This window comes from Phyllostomus discolor, chromosome 3 (assembly GCF_004126475.2).
Source record: "Phyllostomus discolor isolate MPI-MPIP mPhyDis1 chromosome 3, mPhyDis1.pri.v3, whole genome shotgun sequence".
In the NCBI taxonomy this organism is placed as follows: domain Eukaryota; kingdom Metazoa; phylum Chordata; class Mammalia; order Chiroptera; family Phyllostomidae; genus Phyllostomus; species Phyllostomus discolor.
In genome coordinates, this window is record NC_040905.2 from 188,195,450 (window position 1) to 188,217,414 (window position 21,965).

A 21,965-nucleotide genomic window follows, 5' to 3' on the forward strand; every position below is an offset into this window, starting at 1 on the left:
CATCTTGGGCTCAGGAAGGCAGGCGTGTAATCATCATCATTATTGACAGGTCGTAGAGTACCCTCTTGATGCCTGGTGCTGTACAGGATACTTTGAAATAACTGTCAGAAGGTGATCCCAGAGCAGAATTCCTCCTGTTCTGAGTTTGAGCTAAGGCAGTGGTTCTCATGTTTGTGAGGAGGCAGAGCGCCAGGAAGTCATGATGCTCTCGATAAATCAGTTTTCTTTCTTTTTTTTTTATGATTTTTAAAAAAATTTCAATCATTGTTCAAGTACAGTTGATAAATCAGTTTTCTTATATGATGTAGCAGAAACTTATTTAAGAGTTCTGCTCGGAAAATTTATCTCAATTAAGTTCATATGCAATCATTATGTCAGGATTGTGTTTTAATGACATGTATCAATGACCTGACTACTAGTGGCTTAAATAAGGGCTTTATATGTAAGAGTATGTGTTTATTTCTTATAACAGTAAGTCTGTAGGGATGCATTCCTGCTCCTGTCTTTCTAGTCTATCATCTTTAGCTTGTAGCTTCCTCTCCATGCATGTAAGACAGCTGCTTCAACCTTGGGCACAGATTTACTCTCCAGGCAGGAAAAAGAATGGAAGAATGAAGGAGGAAGGGACGGTGCTTATTTGTGAACTATGGCACAGAGTGAGGGAGTCTGGGAAATACAGATTATTTAGCTGAGTACCTTGTTTCCCCTGGACAAAACCGGAGTTCCCTTACTAAGCAAGAAGGAGAGAATAGACTCAAAAGTAGGCCTATCACAAAGGGACTGTCACAATCATCACTGGTTATTGTGATAGCCAGTGATCAGCACTGGCTATCACAATAACAAAAAAGTTTAAAATGTACATTTTATGGGCTTGTGGTGTTCATGACGATGTGTTCTCATAAAACACTGTTGGAATTTTTCTGTTAATCTTTACTTGTTGAACATTAGTTTTTGTCGATAGCTAGCAATCTCAGATATTGACAGTTTAGACATATAAGTGAAGAAAACTCTTAAATAAATGAGAGAACTTTCTCTATTGCCTTTTCCCTTGCAAATGAGGAAATGAAATTCTTATTTTTTAAACGAAGGTACACTCTAGTGTATGACACATTAGTTTCCCTCAACTATTAGTTTTCCTAATGTCGGTGGTGAACCACTGATATTAATATTGATGTGTAATATTAAATGATGTGTATCTTTTCTACTAATGTTTTCCTAGATAAGAACATCCTCATTTTTTTCTCTTTTGATATGACTCATGTTGAGGGCAATTAAAACATCCTTTATTTTTAAATGTCTTTCCTAAATTCTGTATAATGATCCTACATTTGTTTTACAATCATGAAAAAGATCTCACTCATTTTCCGAGATTAGTGCAAGTCTCGCCACCTCTGACCCTGCACCCTCTGCTCCAAATTTGTTTCTTACCTCCTACTTCTTGAACCTTCAAGAACAGCCACAGCCTGTGTGACACAGTTCTTCCCTCAGTTACAGACTCTATTGAATTCATCACCAATTGCTGATGATCATAAGCGCCCTCTTACGTATATTTTCTGTGTTCCCAAATTCTTAGCATAGGATTAGATACATAGTAGATACTTAATTGCTTCTGATCCAGGTACGTAATCACATTTAACACATTAAAACAGGAAAACAACATGGACTTGATAGCAAGTTAGGCATAAAGTGAAACATGACTAATAATCAGAAAATCAGAATTTTGTGACTTTCACCCTTTCCTGTTAACATAGGGCCTCTAGCTCCTCCAGAATGCTGCCCCCTAGGGTTTATTCTAGGGCTCACCAAGGGTGCTTTATGTGGGTTCACTCATGTGTTCTGGCCGCCGCCGCATGGCACGTGCTTTTCTTTCTGTGAGGTTTGCTGTCCCTGCAAGTTGCACAGTGGTACCTCACTCTAGATATCGGGGGTACGCGCCTGACCCTATTACCTTCTTGTCCTGTCCAGGGTGCTCCTGATACGCTAGGGCCATTGAGGCGTTCCAGCCCTTCTTCTCCCCTCTTGTCATGCGGGCATCAATGTGGAACTCTTTATCTCTGTTGCTTCGGAGCTTGTAGTGAAAGCCATTCTTTAGTCTTGGTCTCATTGTAGCCCCTCTGTCCGTCACCGGGGGCCTCCACGGCTGGGCTGTGGGAGCAGTCCAAGTGATAGATACCACCCTGTGTTTGGGATACCCCTCCTGTCCAAGGCTTTGCTTATTGGGCCACACTTTTCTGCCTCACTTAGAAAGGGCAGGTCGTCTCCCCTAGTGTTCCTTAGTCCCTCGAGCAGACAGATACCCGAACAACTCTGGGTCTCCTGACATTTGTGAGTCTTAGTAGCAGGGATAGTTTAGGTTCTAGACCAAATCCAGTTGCATTCTTAACATAGAGCAGGTGAACCATATTACAACTCAAAGAACCTCGAGCCAAGATAGCAAGTTGTAACTCAGCATGACCTTGACCCACAGATAAAATAAAAACTTTACTTATTCTTACTTTATATATCTGATTGTATTGGAACCCAGTGAGAACCTTAAGGCTGCAAAGAAAAGAAGAAGGAGAAATGCACTAAATTTTATTTCTGAAATCGTTCTGTTCTCTTTATTCCCTGAAATTGGGTAAGCCTGTAGTTGAGCAAAGATGCTATAGATTCTCATCCTCTTTTCCAGAGCAGTTCAGTATTAACATTTAGTTCTCTTCCTTGGGTTTCAAGATGTACACTAGATAGTAACTGGAACTGGACGTTGTGCGAGTTCCCAGTAGGACTGCAGGTAGGTAGGGAAAAAGCAAACCCCACTTAGTATGGAGTCTCAAGAGCTCATGCAGGTGGTCGAAGGGGAAAGGGGGGAATGAGCAGAAACTGGGATGTGGGGAGAGACAAGAACATGAAGCCTCCATAGCCCAAGTGAAAGGACTTAAAGGCTGGTCATCTGTGTGCCTGGAATAGTTTGTGAAACAGTGAGAACATCAAAACAGCTGTATTCATTTCCTGTAATGTTTTCACTCATGTCTTTAAAAAAATTTTTTTTTACATATATGTTTGAACTTTAGAGTAGCCTAGTTTTGTGTACTTTTAAGGAAAGTAAAAATAAAAAAAAAAGTGGTAACCTGTACCTGCATAGACATATGCTTACCTTGGGTTCAGAGTGGCTGCTCCAATAAGTGCTGTTGACTGTCAGCTCCTTGGGTATTCAGGTCTTTGACTGCCAGCATCCTGGAGAGTCAGCTAAGACCCAAGACACCATTGTAGAGCAGCGAGAACAAATGGGGCAGAGAGAGGCAATGAAATGCCACCAGGACAGACGTCACTCGATGTAGAACTTCCTTGACTCGGTCCACCAAGTCCTGCTCTGAAATCTAGAAGTCGCAGGCCACCAGGGACGAGGGATCACTGAGACCTGCTTGCCGGGACCTGGTCTTGATCTAGAGCTGCAAGAAACCTTGTGCTCTTCCCAGGCTCAGCTATGGAGCCTCGGTCAGAGCTGCTAACTGAGGCTGCCCTGCTCCCCGCTGCACTGGGATGAGTGTTTTGAACAACCATTTGTTTATTGTTTGCTTAAAATAATTCATAGTAGCCCTCCTTCCCCATATGGAAAATGTGAACATTGCTTTGTAGTGACTATTACCCAGTTCCAGACTGGCAGCCTTACTTTGCACTACCTTGGACAATTTCTTACGTGTTCTGGAAAGCTTAATTTGATGCTTTCAGAGCAAGACTGACAGTCTTGTAGCAGGAGCAAGATGACCGCACAATGGCTTGTGTTGGCTGTGCTTCCTGTGGTGGAATAAAGTTAAATCAGCCATTTAAAAATTTTAAGTCTAACAAGATTTTGAATTGCTTTAATTTTGTACACATAAATGCTCCATATATATATATATATATATGTATATATTCTGAAATTCAGGTTCTTTTGTAATTAAAATGGTTTGTCTAGAGAGAATAATGATTACCCTAAATTTATTCTGGGTACCAAAAGAATTATGATTCCTCTTTCTTTTTTATCTTGTTTTGACTTCTGAAATGATGAATGAAAGTACTTAAAATCTTTTATCATGTAATATTTCACATACACAAAATAATACTCCTAAACAAAACATTGTTTAATTTCTCATGGTTTTGAGCTTCATATAAATGGTGTTGTTCTGGATGTGACTTGCCTTTTTCTTTCTTTTTAGTTTTTTCATTGGGACCTGATTAACATAACATTATATTAGTTTTATGTGTACAACAAAATGACTCCATATTTGTATACATTGTGTAGTTATTTGTTATCCTTAAAGTAGCAATCACTGGAAAAATAATCTAAAATATTAAAGCAATACCAAGAAGATTATTTTGAGATCTTGGGGCACCAAAATAGATTGGATTACTTTTAGGCATGTTATTATGCCAGATTCTCACCGGGGAATTGGACATTTTGTGTCTTATAGAACTTGCTTTTTGTATATTTTCTTCTTCTTATTATATTTGTGAATGAGATGCTCTACAGATTTTAAGCATTTTTTTTCATTTATATATGTATATTTGGGTACAAAAAGACAACTATATATGAAACAAGTTTTTCCTCTTTTACAGAGTTAAGCGTGAGGGAGTCTGATGCAAGAGTTTGCGATGAATCATCATGTAAATATGGAGGCGTCTGTAAAGAAGATGGAGATGGTTTGAAATGTGCATGTCAATTTCAGGTGAGAAAACTCAACCTATAATTTTACATTTCTCATATTTTATAATTCTACTGTCTCCAAATTACAAAGCTTAAAACACCTTGAACCCCACAGGGAAGCAGGGGTCACAGCCCACAGATTCTTTTTTGTCAGGTGAAGTGCTATTATTGGTACCTTCTGCGCCTCTGTCCTTGAACTAAGAGGACAGACTGACAATAAGAGATGTAAAAATGCATTGAAAAACATTCGTTCTATTTAAATGTAAGGTATAATTGTCACCCAAGGGAAATAAGGTACAGGTTGCAGTTGAGTCTCTTTTAAAATGTTGACATTTTCCCCCTTTCCTTTCCTTTCTACTGTCTCTTCCCCTTCTATTCTTACTGCTGCTATCACATCTTTTTAGTCTAAAGAACATCACTGACTGGGAGCCTCCGGGTAGGTCAGGGCTGGAGAGGGACTAGAAAGGGTAACCTCAAACGAAGATTTCTTTGCTTTTCAGGGACCGTTTGAGTTGTGGTTCCATTGTGTGTAAAGAAGGGCAGCAAAGTGTGCTACACTCAGTGTTTTCTTTTTCTTTTCTGTGATCGACTTACAGTCTGGTTTTAGAATGCTACTCGCAAGGTGGTCCCTGATTCAGGATTTCAGATGAGAGCAAGAAGGAACTAGAATTTTTTTTTTCCACTCATGATCTTGCTTTAATCATACCCAGCGTTTCAGATTTTGAGGGGAGGAAAGGGTGCAGCAGTCAGGGATGAAAGCATGGGAAAGTCAGTATTTGCAGAAACTGTCACCTCAAGCAGGTTTCTGTATGCTCCATCTGAAAAGAGAAGGCAAATTTCCCCTTAGGATGTTGTAATGAGAGTCAAAATCAGAAAGAGAGCCTGCATATAAAACCTCTCTGAAAACTATAAACTATCATGTAGTTTATTTTCATTAACAGAAACAGAGACTGGGTATAAACTGATTCTCCAGTCAGAGAGGTTCTTCGTGGTCAAAAGAGACTTAACAATCCACATTTATTCACAACAGCCACTTTTGACATGGCTTAGCTCATCTTGGGCTCACCTCTCCATGGTTATTCATGCAATAATCTGGCCAGTGTGTTGTGTGTCCGGCTGTCCTGCCTCCTCCCCTAAACCCTCTTAAAAGAGATGGTAACTGAAATGGGCTTCATTCCTTAAAAGAAGGTATTGGTGTTCATAGTGTATATCCTAAGCTCTCGTAAACTTTTACTTCTTTCTGTTCTTTTACACTAGATGATTTTTATTGACCTATCTCCAGGTTCACAAATCCTTTCTTCTGTCGTATTCATTCTTCTGTCATATCCATTCTTCTCATTCCATGAGTTTTTAATTTCAGATATTTTATTTCTAAAATTTAGTTTCTATTAAAGTACTTTTAGTAGTTAAAATATTTAATATTTAAAATAGTTTCTATTCATCCATTGGGATTTTCTGTCTTTTCATTCATTGCAGACATAATTTCTGTGAGTACAAATATTATTGTTGCTTTAAAATCTTTGCTAATTTTAACATCTGAGACATCTCAGAAATCATCTTTGCGGATGGTCTTTTCATTTTAGAATAGATTGTGCTGTTCTTTTTTTTTGTAGTAGAGTAACTTTCTATTTACCCTATATATTGTGAATGACGTGTTTTAGAGCTTTGAATTCTCTTCTGTTACTCTGAAGACTATTGTTATTTTTGAAATAGTTGGCTGAACTCAACAGGAAACTCTGTCATCCCTATTATGGCAGCAACACAAGAATGTTCATTTATTTTAAGCTTTTGCCGGGCTACTTGGAATAAGCCCCAGGAGTGATTCAGAAGAAGCCAACCAGAGTTTGTACACGGAAGCTGTGACTCCCCTCTGATTCTCTTTTCGGGTATTTTCTTTCTCACTTTCCAGTGGGCCTGGTTGCCCTAAATTCTGTCCTCTGGTGCTGCAGCCCAGAAGGATTGGAGGTTTTTTTTTTTTATTAGCGTGTTAGGTGCCCCGCACCAGGAAGACTGGAACTGTTCCCCTCTTCCACCCATCTCATGGGTTCCCAAGACTGAAGTGTTTGATGTGGAATTGTTGGGCCAGTAGGATGCTCCCATGCAGATGAACACTCTCACCAACAGAACTCCATTAGACCGAGTATTTCTCCTCAGCTTGTGGGGAGTAGACTTTGAAATCCTTTCAAAGTTTATAAATTTTAAAGGCAAAAAAACATTTTCAATTTGTGCTTGATTACCAGGGATATTAAAAAGGTTCCATATATTTATTTTGTGACTATCTCACATTCACTGTCTATTTTTGGTGGTGTTTTTTCCCTCACGGTGATTTGTGAAGGCGTGTGTATGTGTGCGTGTGTGTGCACACACAAGATGCAGCGCATTGTTTGAGTGCTTGTGTATTGTTTACTGTGCTGGGCAATTTATATTCATTACTTGTCTAAATATGTTATATATAATATATGTGGGAAGACTCTATGGAAGTCTTGTGAGAATCTGATGTAGGTACTGTTTTGATATTTTTAAAGAGTAATATATGCTTGTAGTAAACAACTTGAACAATATATAAAAATATAATGAAAAATGTCTTCCTTCATTTCAGAATACCAGTTGTTCTTCTCAGAGGCAATATCTGTTACTTCTTGTATTTCCTTCTAGAAATATTCTGTGTCTTATACATATATGTATTTAATTTCTCCTCAAAGTACTAAATCACTTAATAGTATTTACTTAGAGATAGTTCCTTTTTAGTTTATATGGATTACAGAAAAAGACTTCTGTATTTTAAGAAGTTATCCTAGTGTCATTTTCATTAATTTTTTTCTTTTTATTGATTCTAGAGAGAGGGGAAGAGAGGGAGAAAGAAAGGGAGAGAGACATTCATGTGAGAGAGAAACATCAATTGGTTGCCTCTTGCACATGCCTCAGCTAGGGACCTAACCTGCAACCCAGGCATGTGCCCTGACTGGGAATTGAACCATCAACCTTTTGGTTTTCAGGGCTTATTTTCACTTTTTTGATACAGTTTTAAATGTAACATCCTGCTTATCTTTGTCTTTATGATCCTGATTTTCTTTCTCTGAAAATCTTTTCCCTGCATCTCTTTAAGATTATAAATAAACTGTATTTTGACCTTTTAAACATGCTCAAATAGCCGGAAAATCCTCTCATGATCTGTCTGAATCCCTTGCATTCTTACCTTGTAGCAAAGCAGGAGAGGGAAATAAAAGTTAGGAGCTGAGATCAGTACACATTTATCCAGTGCTTAATTTGTGCTACATGCTAGGCTAGGTGCTGAGGATATAAAGATGTTTCAAGTCCAGTTCCTTGTCTTGCAGGAGCAAACAGCCTAAGGGCTTACAGCGTGGTTTGATCCTGCCGCTGAGCAAACCTGCCTTTGACGGTTCTGCCTTCTTAAAAGCTTATAAATCTGCTCAAGTTAGGCTTAGGTTCTTCCCAGGTTAAGAACAATGACCTCACAAGCCCATTAAACATAGGAGGATGCTTTAGCAATATCTTTCAACTCATTTAAAAAACTTTGTTATGATTCAGCATGCTTTCAGTGTTAATAAAAGCTTCCAGAGATATAATTTTAATACATTTTAATGAATAATAACAGGATTTTAAATAAAGTCTAAAACTTTTTTTAGTCTATGAATAAGAATTATTTTATCTTGCCACATTATGTAAACAAAGCTACTTTTATTAATGTTGTACAAAGAAAGATGATCGGTATTGCATCTTTCCATTAAAACTTGGTTAATATACAAAGAGGAGTGCTCACGATGTTTTTTTGTTTTCCTTCTTCCTCTTTGATCCGGTCTAAGACTGGATGTCCGAGGGTCAGGTGAGCTGGTGACGTAAGTCAGTCAGTCTGAAGGCCCGAGAGCCTGCAGGGTTCCCGTGCTCCCCCTTCAGCACTCAGGTGGGGAGGGGATTCTCTCTTCTTCCACTTATTTCGTTCTGTTCAGTCCCTTAGTGTGTTGGCCGATCCCACCTACACTGGGGAGGGCACTTACTTTTCTGATTCAAATGCTGATCTCATCCAGCAACAACCGTATAGGCACATCCAGAAATAATGTTTAATTTGGGTACCTTGGGGCCCAGTCAAATCGATACATTAAATTAACCATGACAGCCTTATTTTTTTCTTATTGATTGTATTCAGCACCATTCCTGATACACAGCACAGTAGGTACACATTAAATGCTTGAATAGATGTGACTCCAGAATTGTATAGTGCTGTACCTTCCTAAAGTACTCCCAATCACTTTCTATCTGCCAAAGAGAAGGTGTAGTGGAGCATTCTTTCCCCCAGCAAGCGAGGAAGTATAGAGGGGCAGACCTCAGGTGAGAGTCTCTGCCTAAGTCAGGAGTTGCCAGTTAAAATTGCCCAAATCCCTTACTTTGCTCATAGCATGAGGAGAGATTCCTAAGAGAGACCCTTGGAAACACACTGGCCAGGGATTAGCAGGTCTGCTTCTCCCGTCCCGTGCTCGCTTGTAGGTCTGTGCTTGTTAGGCTGAATTTGAGGGACATTGCCTAGACTACGCTAAGCCCTCTGTCACTGCCACCAGGTGACACAAAACTGGAGTGTGTAGTGGTTAGAGTACGTCAGTTGGGAGAAATCAAGGTCTTCCACTTATTAAGTAGGTATTTGGGCCTGCTTAAGTCTCACAAATGATCACAGCAATCAATCCCGGAACCAGCTAATGTTTTTTGAGGATTGATTATGGCTAGATATAAATGCTAAAGATGAATTTCTCTTAGTCTTCATAACAACTTTATTAGAGAATACTATATTATTTATAAGTAGGACCTGACCGATGGGGAAAATGGCACCAGTGCTAGCCTGTAGACACACGGATGGTGGACCCAGGATTTGAACCCAGCATTTATTTCAGAGTGCTAGCCCTAAGTACCAAGTCACGTGCTTCACAGGATTTTTATGATACTTAAGTTAGATAGGACATTTAAAGTTGTAGCCAGTGTTTACTAGATAGAAACTCTGGAACAAATGTTTGTTATTACCTTACAGATTCTCAGCCTGATCAGCCTTAATGACCCTTTTTTTATAACCAATAATTTGTATTCTGTTTCTTTACTGTTTTTTAATGAAATCTGTAGGTAAAGTAACCTACATAAATGCATAATTAAAGAAATCAATATAATGTATAATTACAATGTAAAGGAGAAGTAAAAATATTCGTAGTAAAATAATTATCTTACTATAAATTATTCAAAATGTAAATGCTTGGGCATGATTACGCTAGAAGACAATACAGTAGTCAGACACTTAAAACTCCTTATAATACGTGTTTGGATTTAATAAAGATTAGAGCATTTTTATACCAGAAATATTTGAAAACAAAAATGTAGAGGTATGGTGGGTGCTAGAATAAAAGCTAGTATTAGGACAAGTTATAACAGAGCAGCCTCATTTCTACATGGTAAGTCTTACCATAGTTCCCATGTGAATGGCTGGAGAAGCATTCAGAAATTGTATGGTATGTATGCATGTATGTCTTTGTTGGGGGGAACTGTCTTTCCTCTGTACTATATATGAGGTCTGTTCATACGGTATCCAGCCATGTAACATGAAAGATAGAGGCATTTATTGAAGAAGATACAAGATACAAGAAACACTGTACATGGGACAATGACAACTCAGTCCCCTTCAAAGTAGGCACTTTGGGACCTCACACAGTTCTCCCAATCCCTATCAGCTGCCCCATCGTATTTTCCTGAATCTCATCAACAGTCTGAAATCTCTTCCCTTTCAAAGGTGATTTTAGTTTTGGGAAAAGCCAGAACTTGCAGGGCACCCAATCTGGGCTGTAGCAGGGCTGAGTCACCTGGGTGATTTGATGTTTTGACAAAAACTCTGCAGGAAATGTGATACATGAGTGGATGTGTTGTCATGATGAAGCTGCCAATCAATCACCAGTTGCCCATAGCTGTGGCCTTCTGAATCATCTGAATAGTTTCCACAGAGGAATGTTCAAGCTTAACGCAAACTTTGATGCAGATTTATTGCTTTACTTGCTCAGTCATTTTGAATGCTACAGCCACACAGCACATATGCCCACTCAGCAGAGTCTACCACCCCCACTGACTAGTACAGTGAAGTTGTCATTGTTCACACATGCTCATCCCAGGCCACTTTCCTTGGCTGCCAGGTCACATTGATGTTGTGCAAACTGTTCCCATTATATTAACAATGGCTGGACTTTTCCCAGACAGACCTCTTATACCTACCATCCACGGTATCCGTCTGCTAAATTACAGTAATGTCCTTTATCATTGTAACAATAAAAAAGCCTTCACAGAGGCATCTCTGCCTAGGAGGTGATGTTAGTACTTTTGAGTCCACACCATTAGAAAGTCCTGAAGCATTTGTTGAGCAAAGAGTTGGTAGAAAAGTTCATAGACTTAGCACTTGACATCTTGGAGTTTATGGTCTCTTTTGCTAAGTATGCATTGTATAATTACAAAGTAACATTGACTCCTACACACATTATATAAGTTATTGTGTACATTTTAGGGGAAGAGAATAAAGGGATGTGATCCATGAATAATTCCAGCAATATAGGAAGGTTTCCTAAAGTAAAAATTTAATTTTAATTAAAGTTGATGTAGGAGGCTGCTGATAATGTATAGCAAGTCAACTTGAAATATTTATTAGAGATTATCTTTATCAGTGCTTGACCTTGTGGGAGCATGTCATATTTATGGCGCATAAAGTAAATTGATCACTTTTTAAGAGTAAATGGGGTCAGACTCATAGATGGAGAGCAGGATGACAGCAAGGGGGGGCAGGAGGTTAGGGGGTGGAGGGGTTGAGCAAAAAGGGAAAAGGACTCATGGACATGGACAACAGTGTGGTGATTGTGGCGGGGATGAGGGTATAAGGGGACTAAATGGTAATGGAAAAAAATACAATCAAGATGAAATTTAAAAAGATGAAGAACAGAGTCAGTAAATGATGAAAGTAAACCACATTCACTGGAGAAAAATTGAGAAATTCAGAAAATCATGAAAACAAAAAAACATGACAAGTAATATGAAAAATTTATTGATGTTTTCTTCTAGGATTTACTTTATGAATATTTATTTTTTCTGAATAATTAAGATTATATCTGTATAATGTACTTCCTTTCTTTACTTTTATTTATATCCTTTTAAAATTTGCATTCTGCCTTGTGGCACAAAATTCTCAGAAGTTATATATGTGGCATTATTTAACCTGCTTTCCACCTAACATCATTGATCTTTTCCTGTCACACAGTATTCTTTTTTTTTCTTTAGAGCAAAATATATTTTATTGATTATGCTATTACAGTTGTCCCATTTCCCCCCTTCAGTCCCCTCCATCCCTTCTCCCACCCACATTCCCCCTTTTAGTTCATGCCCATGTGTCATACTTATAAATTCTTTAGCTTCTCCATTTCCCACACTATTCTTACCCTCCCCGTCTCTTTTCTACCTACCATCTATGCTATTTATTCTCTGTTACCTTTCCCCCCTCCCCCCCCCACTCCCCTGTTGATACACAGTATTCTTTTATAAGGTAATTCTCAGTGACTGTAATATTAATTACTTGAACAGATATAACATGCTTTAGGTTGTTTTTATATTAATAAGTTTTTGTTTGAAACTGAAACAGATACAGAGAAGAGATGGATGGTTGTTAGTGGGTGGCAGTTGAGGGGCTGGGCAGAAAAGGTGAAGGGATTAATAAGGATAGTTATAAACTAGTCACAGGAATGTAAAGTCTAGCATAAGAAATATAGTTAGCTGTATTGTAACAACTATGTGTGGTGCCAGGTGGATACAGGAAATATCGGGGGACACTTTGTAAAGTGAGTGATTGTCTGACTACTATGCCGTACACTTGAAACTAATACAGACTGATACTGACTGAAAAATAAAAAATTGAAAAATAAAAATAATTGACATGTCTGTAATAATTTTTTGTCTGTAATAGTTTCCTTCAGGTAGATCCCTAAACATGTAGTTCTGGGTCGAAAACTGCATTCCTTTTTCAAGACTCTTGAAATGTGTTGTTAAATTATGTTCTCATAAGGTTGCAGCAGTTCAGATGACCATAACAGGCATATTGGTATGCCTGGCAAATTGAAGGTTTTTTGTTTAATGGCCAGTTTTAAGGAAGCTAAAAGTAGCATTTGATTTTACTGATCACTAGTGAAGGTCAGCATGTTTTATATATTAATTGACCATTTGTAATCGTTCTGTCAATTTGTCCATTTTAAGTTAATTTGTGTTATCTCTTTTTTTAGTAATGATAGTAACATCATTTTCTTCAGATTTTAAAACTTTAGTTGTTTATGATATTTTTGACATATAGAAGTTTTGAAGTTTTTTAAATATACAGGTCCTGTGTCTTTTCTTAAGTCTGGTTTCTTCTTCATCTGTCTTATTTCTACTCATCCTTCAAATCCCAGTTCACATTTTTACTTTCTCTAAGAAGGTTTTTCTTGAATACTCCAGCTTACAGTGGTAGGTGTTAGATATTATACTTACTGTCTACACTTTTGATTTAGTACATGATCTATCTTTACTATATATATACTTACACATATATAATACATTTTCTGTTTGTATGGCACTCTAACAAGATTGTAAGGTCTCTGAGAACAGACCTCATAGCATTTGTGTCTTTGGGTAGCATATTACATAAGTGCATTTGATCATAATATAGAGACATTTTATTTTTAGTGCTCATCACAAATATTGCCAGGAATCTCCTCTTGAATCCTCTCACTGGATCTTCACAGCCAGCAAAATGATGTAGATAGGAAAGGGACTTTTATTCTTATTTCTATGGATAGTTAATAGTTGTTTTCATTATAAATGTGAAAAAAGGTAAGAGAAAGTAGTATAGTTCTTCTTTTTTTGAACCAAATAAAAGAATAAACTATTCTATAGTTAGGAGCGTGTCATAATACTATGGTAATGAATTCGTGAATATGAAATAAACTATGAATATTCATGCATGTTTCTGAGAATTTGTTTTTGTTTCTTTTGCAGTGCCATACAAATTACATTCCCGTCTGTGCATCAAATGGAGACACATATCAAAACGAATGCTTTCTCAGAAGAGCTGCTTGTAAGCACCAGAAAGAGATAACAGTAGTAGCAAGGGGACCGTGCTACTCTGGTATGTTGTGATGTTCTTCTGAATAAATGTTGGAAATGGTTCTGCCACATTTTCCCAAAGGAGGTTTGCAGCCACAGGTGTATTCCCAGAAGTGCTGATTGCATTGGTGGTGATTGTGTGGGGAGTAGGGGGCTCTTTCCCCCCCATTTTGTGTTGTTTTTCAGCCTCAAGTGGTCTTGTATCAACTACGTTACTTCTCTGTACACTCATAATGCTTAATGTCTTCTTTTGTGGGGACTTTGCATTTCTTTTGTCTGTGGTTTGACTATTGGAGTAGGATTTGGGGTGGGAAATGATATGGGGCCCAATATGTTGATTTTTATTTTTTTTGGTTGAGGGGGAGGGGTGGGGAGTATGTCCGTGGAAGCCATTAGTGGTGCCCAGGATGCATCTCTTCCCAGCTCTTCTCTTTTCCTGTCTTTTTTTTACCTGCCCATCCTCATCACCCACCTCCCCCTCGTTGTCTGTATTTCCTTCTCCTTTTCTTCTTGAGTTGGTAGTGGTTTATTTTGGAAGGAATTAATGTTTCTCATTTGCATTCATACTTGGGGGCAGTGATGAAGGCGAGGCATTGTAATTTGAACTCGTGTATGAAGGTTAGCAGGGAAGGTGGAGACTACTCTTCTATGATGTATTAATTCTTTCTTTCCCCACATATAACAGGGCCTGTGTTCACAGTTTTTATTAGGGCTCCATGACATAAGCATGATCGATCGATTTTCCATGTGGTTGATCTCAAACTTCATGTTCATTAATACCGCATGACTCAATGCCCCCACATTGTGTTACGTGTTTGGTCTTTCACCCTAAGGCTGTTGAGTGTGGCTTGCCCTACCCTAAGATCTGGTGCGGGCAGTACCCTCCCTAAACAAGACATTTCTATCAGGTATGACATAGATGACCTCCTAGAAGCTGGGGACAAAGACCAGACCTTTTTTTGGGCAGGGCCACATTCTTTTCCATACACTTAATAACTAGGTGGTTGGTGAAATTGTGTTCTTAGGCCAACTGATTGTTATTTGGTGTGGTTCTCACCCACTTCTCTAAGTACACAGTGTTTCAAAGACTTGATTGAGAGACTAAGAAGGAATATGGAATTCTTTGCAATCCCCAATTAACTGTGCATTATTTATGAGTGGTATGTGTTTAAGACACCAACCACTTTGATAGACAGTGAGTGTTAAACATTAGAAGGCATAGTGGAAGATTGGAAAGAACACTGCACTAGGTCTAAAAGACCTGTGTTTAAAGAGACTCTAGTTCTTTTTTTTTTTTTAATATTGTATTTATTTATTTTTAGAGAGGGAAGGAAGGGAGAAAGAGAGAGAGAGAGAAACATCAATGTGCAGTTGCTAGGGGCTGTGGCCTGCAACCCAGGCACGTGCCCTGACTGGGAATTGAACCTGCAACATTTTGGTTCGAAGCCTGTGCTCAGTCCACTGAGCTACACCAGCCAGGGCCGAGACTCTAGTTCTTATTTACTGCATGACCTTGGACAAGTCACTCGGAGTCCCAATTACCCAAATTGTTAAATGGGTATCATCTCTTGGGGTAGTAAAATGAGGACTGAATGAGCTCAGCTATGAGGTGCTAGCCCTGTCAATTTTGTTTTCTGTTGGGTGAGTCAGTGTTGCTCATGGCATTTGGTCTTTGATTGACCCTGTTCCCTGCATTAAAAATAACCTTCTCTTTTGTTTACTTGAAAATTCCTAATGCTTTAAGCCTTTGCTCCTCTGTGAAAGCTTCCTTCCATGCCATCTCCTGGCAGAGTTTCTTCATACTTGGTGCATATCCCTATGTACATAGCTTACTTTATTTCATTTGTCTGACATATCTGTTTCCAGCCAGATCAGTTTTTTCTCAACTGGAAGGCAGCATCCCTGCCTAGGGAGGCACATCATAATCCCGGGGCTGGCGTGGGGTTATGTGGGCTGGGGAGGGTGTGGGTACAGTGAAAATACAGTTTACAAGAAGAACTCCACCTCATTATCAGAGTAGTCATGTTATACTAAGCAGGGGCTTGCTGCCCAGTCCCAGCTCTTTGTCTGGGGATGGGGCGGCATGTGAAACTTTTGTCCTCGATGTTACTGAAGATCAAAATTCTCTCCTGCACGTGCTTCGGATGCATGACTTACAGTTCTGTTGTTTCTGAAGAGCAGCTCGGTATCTGGTTAGAAACAGCGTAAGACCAGTTTGAGCTGGTTCTGCAGCTATAACAATGTATCATGTATTTGGGAATTTTAAATAACACTCAAGGAAGGTGTTAGGATTGTATTTTTAAAAATTGGACATGGGTTGAAAAAAATTGGTTGTTGAGTAAGTATCTCCTGCCTTCGGATTGTCTTACTAATTTATTCCTTTATTCATTTACCATGTTGCCTAGCACATCTGTACCCAATCAGTGTGGGACAGGAGGAAAATGGGAATGTTTTCCTAAAACAATTTTGGTCATAAAAGTAATTTTAAATAGAGTTCCCCTCTTCCTTCTCTTTTATTTCTGCTTTCACTCCTTCTTTTCCTGCTTCTTTAGAGAAAATGTAATTTTTTTTATGACTGACGAATCAAAATTGAATGTAATTGAAGACTTTTTATGAAACCCCATAAAGATTTTGCAATGGGTACTACCTAAAGTGATTCTCCAGTTCTTCCCGTTTCTGCCACATCTGAAGTTTGGCTGTCGCCTGGAGGAGCTGGAAGGCGAGGGAGCAGGACTGTTGGGGGTGTCGTCGCCCACTCCGGAGAACTGTGAGAAGGAAGCACCGGAGTGGGTTCTCCAGGGTGTCCTCCCCCTGCGAAGCGCTGCCTAGAGTGTCAAGTTCCTCACTTGCCACCTCTGCAGTTTTCCTGCTGTGTGCTCATGACACCACAGCACCACTCTTTTTCTCGACACACTCTGTGCCATATGTTGGTTCTTTTAGGATTATAGAATAAATATTTTACATTCGTTCCGTCTTAGGCTGGCTCCTTGCTAGAAACTTTGAGGGAGGCTCTTTAATTTCGCTAGTAACAAGTCTCCCACTTACCTCTTGGTGAGATTCCTTCTGGTTAGGTTTTCCAAGTTAATTTCATCAGTAATAGGAAAACCCCAACCCTGAAGTTTTTTTCCCTTCTAAACTCTGGGGGCTTTTCTTACCTTTTGGCTTTGGGGTTTTATGCACAGATTTCTTTAAGATTTTTGGAGCAAGACCCAAAGCCCTTTCCCTCCCTTTCTAATAAAAACAGCTTGTTCATTATTTCTCTTAAGCTTTAACAAAATTAAATTTTTCTTGTGCCTTTTAAGAGAGTTAATTAAAATATTTTCTATTTAGCCATTTACTGTAGAATATTTATTGGTCTTTGCTCTGTGCAGGGCACCTGGATATTTCCTGAACGGGCTGCAGAGATGCATGAGGTATAGAAGTTAGTGTGCCCAAGGAGTTTATATTTAGAGAAAAGCACAAAATAGGTATATAAGAATAAACTATTATATATTTTTAAAAAACCTTGGAAAAGGGCCACATGAGAATGGATATCCCAGTTTGATTTTTGATAAGAAACTTCCTATTTGATAAGATGAAATTTCCAGGAAGAGTGTTCATCTTTACTCTGTTTTTTTTTTTTTTTTTTCCTCAGATAATGGCTCGGGCTCTGGAGAAGGAGGTAAGTCTCAAGTGCCCTGTAACGGGCATTTGTTTTCTTTCTCTTTTTATTGAGCTAAAAGTCACATACCATACAATCGACCTATTTAAAGTGTACAATTCAATGGCTTTTAGTACATTCCAAGAGTTGTGTATTCATTATTACCAATTTTAGAGCATTTTCATTATCCCAGAAAGAAACCCCACCCTTAGCCATTGCTCCAGTCCCTCTGTCCCCCTTCTCCTGGCATCTTTGTGTCACGCAGCTATTTTTCACCAAATGTTCGTTGTCAGATGAAGGGGACACGTAGCTCCTGTTAGACTGAGGACACACCAGAGTGCCCTCTCTGTAGGACCATCCCCGCAAGCGACTGTAGCTCATGAGGAACTCCCAGGGTACGGTATTGAAGAATCCAGAACGAGTTGTGTACAGCAAAGAGAAGCCTTGAAGAACAGCCCTGCTGGAATCTAGAGTTTAAACTATTAAAATTTTCCTGTTTGTTTTAATTTAGTTTTTACAACTATATGAATTATTTCTGTTGTCTAAAACTAATACTTGGGAATAGCATGTAACGAAGTTCATTCTAAATTTTCAGAATTAAGAATGACTGCCTCTTAGTTTAATGAGGCTATGTATAATTTTTAATGAGTATCCATCGTATGCAAAATAATGCTCGAGGTACTATGGGGATGCAGAAAGAGAAAACTTGCTGACGAATGAGAACCTCAGTGGTGATACTGTCAGCAGTATTTAACACCTTACTCCAGGCTTCCACGTTTCCTAGCATCCTAAAATTTCATATCAGGTAGGGATTTTATTTTTATTTATTTTTTAAATTTTTTATTGTTATTCTGTTAGAGTTGTCCCATTTTTCCCCCTTTGCCCCCCTCCACCCAACCCGTCCCCCTGCTCCCACAGTCAGTCCCCACACCGTTGTCCGTGTCCATGGGTCATCCATACATGTTCTTTGACTAGTCCCTTCCCCTTCCTTCCACCATTATCCCGTTTCTCCCTCCCCTCTGGCAGCTGTCAGTCTGTTCCCTGTTTCCATGCCTCTGGTTCTGTTTTGCTGGTTAGTTTATTTTGTTCATTGGATTCCTACATTTGGAAGGGATTTTAAAGGTCACCTAGGGAATGGAAGAAATGTCCTGAGGAAGGAGTTCATGGATGACAGTTTCAGCTTAAAAAAAAAAATGATTGAAGCTTTGTGCGTAGGTTAGGGGACTAATTTGCTACCACCAACACTTGTTTTCCTCACAGAATATGTTGTACTCAGTATTGGCAACATTTTTTGGACTCAATCATTGATGTATTTTGGAAGTAATTGTTTTTCAAGAGCTGGGGTACATTTTCCCCAGAAATAGAATAATTGCTGTTGGAAACATGAAGCATATCTGGGAAGGATCCCAACTCTTGGTTGAAAATTTAATTTTTCTTTCTGAACAGAAGAGGAAGGGTCAGGGGCCGAAGTTCACAGGAAGCACTCCAAGTGTGGGCCTTGCAAATACAAAGCCGAGTGTGATGAAGATGCAGAAAATGTTGGGTGAGTTGTTTGAGATATTTTTATTCTGTTATAGAAAGGTGTCATTTAACCTGCTTCTGTATGTTTTATGTACGCCTTCTGTTTTTTGTTGTTGTTGTTTACGGCTAGTCTGCTGACTTCTCTCAAGTTGATAGAATGCTGTAGTTACTTAAGTCAATGTAGGTATTATATTTTAGAACAACAATCTGTTTGTAATGTTTTTTGGTTCTTACCTCTGTTATTTTTTTTCACTGATAGTTTTATATATTTTATACCAAAGCCTAATTTTATTCATCAGAAATACTCTTATTCTGATTTACCCTGCTTATTATACTTTCAATTAATATCAATAATACATAGTTTCTTCTTAACTTGAAGTTTTACATAAAAATTTACATATATTTTCACGTATTAAACATTCCCAAACTGTTTCAAAATTTTAGATGATAGTAAGTAAATATCATATAAGTAAAATGGATTGATAGAAATCCCAGGTGCACAGACCGACATTATATTGCTTTATTTTCCCTCAGTGAAGGCGGGTGTTGTAGCTAGGCAGCATTGCCCGCTCAGTTTCCCATCTCACTCCCTGGAAAAAAACGGTGTCGTTTGCTAGAATAGTAACAATAAATCATCACGCAGTCATGTTTGTTTCTTCCTTTCATGAGGTTTCTCTTTATTTATTACCAGTCTCAACCTTTTTTCATTTCCCTTGGTGCTTGCCTTTTATATGGTTGATTCTAAAAGCTTTAATGCTGACTGCAGGAGCTCAGTGAACAAATGGATCTTTACTTCAATTTACCTCTAGTGCATATTTTAAAATACTTATTTTATAGAGACTTACTCTTTCTTACATGCATTTTCGCTGTGTAGTTTCCAGTCCTGTGTTTTATTCAGCCTTTGATGCATATTTGAGCCTTTCACTTACTGACTAATAGTAATATGCTTTAATTAGCATTGATGCCCACAGCGAGTTTTGCAAATTAGGATCATGCCATTTTCGTTCTTATATAATGTTCAAAAACAGTTATTTGGATGGCACTTGGTAAAATTAATGTCTGGTAATTTTCTTAGTATGTATTTCAAAGCAGGAGAGAATTGGCAGAAGACCAGCAAGCTCAGTAGAAAGTGAATTCAGCCGAGCCCGAATTTGCTGTGTTTCTGCTCGTTGGTCAGGTGGATTGGCATGTGTCTGTCCCTTGCAAACAGAGTGGTTTGGAAAAACATGTGTTCCAAAGTAGGTACTAGTCTGTAGGACAAGGAAGAAATAAACAATAAGGGACTTGCAGAGAGAACAGATAATAGATGTTGCACGCTCTTCTCACTTTCCCACTTCGTACTAATAATACGGGGTGATGAAACCCCATTTCATGTGTGTGCGTATTTGTAAAGACTTAGTTCTTGTCAGTGTGTTTCCTCAGGACTGTTCTGTAGTAGTGTTCAGAGTCAAAGTAGTTGTCCGTGATTGATTGGCTTGGTCTGTTGATCTGTTTTTATTCCTTTGACAGTATCTCTACTCAGCGCTATTTTACACATCTTTCTGCCATCATTTTTCATCCCTAAATTGAAAGAGATCGTGGGCTTAGAAACAGAATACATTCTGTCTAGTCTCAGAGGTGGCCCCAAATGTGACATCCACATAGCGAAACACGTATCTGTCTGCGAATACTTCCTCAGGCTATAACAGGTAGTCTGTGCCCAATCAGAGCACCTCTGTTGTATGTACTAAATTAATTTTGCGTGTCGCTGTGTATTTGAGAGCTTGCAATCACTGTTTTTGCAGATACAGGTTCTAAGCATAAGGAAGTGGGCACAGACCAGGGGATGGCTTACCAGTAATAAGCAACATGCAGACAAAGGAGCCAGCTAAGGAGCACAGACACTGGGCTAGGCAGCCAAGTCCAGGCCAGGAAATTGATGCCATCATGAACATTAGGAAACAACTGGTGCCTTTACCTGGACAATAAATGATTAAGCTAAAGTGGTGGCTCCTCCTATGGAAGGAGGCAAAAGGAAATTTTAGGAACATCTACTCTTTTAGTCTATAAAACATTTATTATTGATTGCAGTTGGGTTTAGCAATTTAAATGCATCTCCGTGGTTATTTTAATGAAAACAAAGAAACTTTTAAATGAGCCATGGTACCAAGAAAGCTAGATCAAGGTTATATGAGCACTTCAAGGCATCTTCTAGGTGCTTTCCATGGTTGCCACCAGGTGAATAGTCACATCTGTCTAAAGGTGGTTTTGACCCAGCCGCCTAGACCTGTTAGGTAGAGAAAACTGGGAGATGCTGAAGTATGGCATTGGCCATTAAGCCTTGATTTTGATGTAAGAACCTATTATTTATTAAAAAGGTGTTCATATTATTTTTAATTTAAAGATACAGTTTTAGTTATTAAATACAAAAGGTCTTAGTTGCAAGCCAAGTCCTCATATCATGACTTAATTATTATAAATTCTACCAGAATCAGGGAATGTTAAAGTCGAATAGAATCTTAAAACGTATTTTCTACTCTAAGCTGTTCACTTTACAAATGAAAAAAATTATTGAGGACTCAAGTCAGAGGGTTTTGTGGGGTGGATTCTCTTAAGTTCTAGAATAGTGTTTTTTGGGGTGTGGGTGTTTTTTTTTTTTTTTTTTTTTTTTTACATCTGCCTGCCCGTATTTGTCTGTTTCATTCCTAGAGGGAATGCTGTTCCCCTTCTCCCTGCTTCATGGACTGCTGTTTGGTGACTTTTTAAAAAGCAGTGCCCTCTCCTTCAGCCTGGTCCCAGCTGTGAATTCTTTACTTCCTTATCATTTCCTTGTTACTCTGAATACTAGGTGCTTTAAAATTTTTTGTGTCATTATTATCTAGACCACCAGCCACATGCCAGTTTATCAGTTTTCTAATCAGCGACTTTCAGATTTTTTTGACCATGAGTCCATGTAAGAAATACATTTGTGTTGTGACCCAGCACTCATGTGCATATATGAGGGGG

At 38.7% G+C, this 21,965-nt stretch overlaps 1 protein-coding gene across 3 annotated transcripts in view; it reads left to right on the forward strand.

The window, feature by feature from the left end:
- The window catches only part of LOC114496342 (myb/SANT-like DNA-binding domain-containing protein 3), a 122,918-nt gene that overhangs the window by 61,144 nt on the left and 39,809 nt on the right, over window positions 1-21,965 (forward strand). For all 3 annotated transcript variants that reach the window (XM_036021975.1, XM_036021976.1, XM_036021977.1), the window contains 4 exons: window positions 4,576-4,685; window positions 13,712-13,841; window positions 17,454-17,480; window positions 18,906-19,002. In XM_036021975.1, coding sequence (XP_035877868.1) covers window positions 4,576-4,685; window positions 13,712-13,841; window positions 17,454-17,480; window positions 18,906-19,002 — 364 coding nt within the window. The remainder of the gene's footprint in view (window positions 1-4,575; window positions 4,686-13,711; window positions 13,842-17,453; window positions 17,481-18,905; window positions 19,003-21,965) is intronic.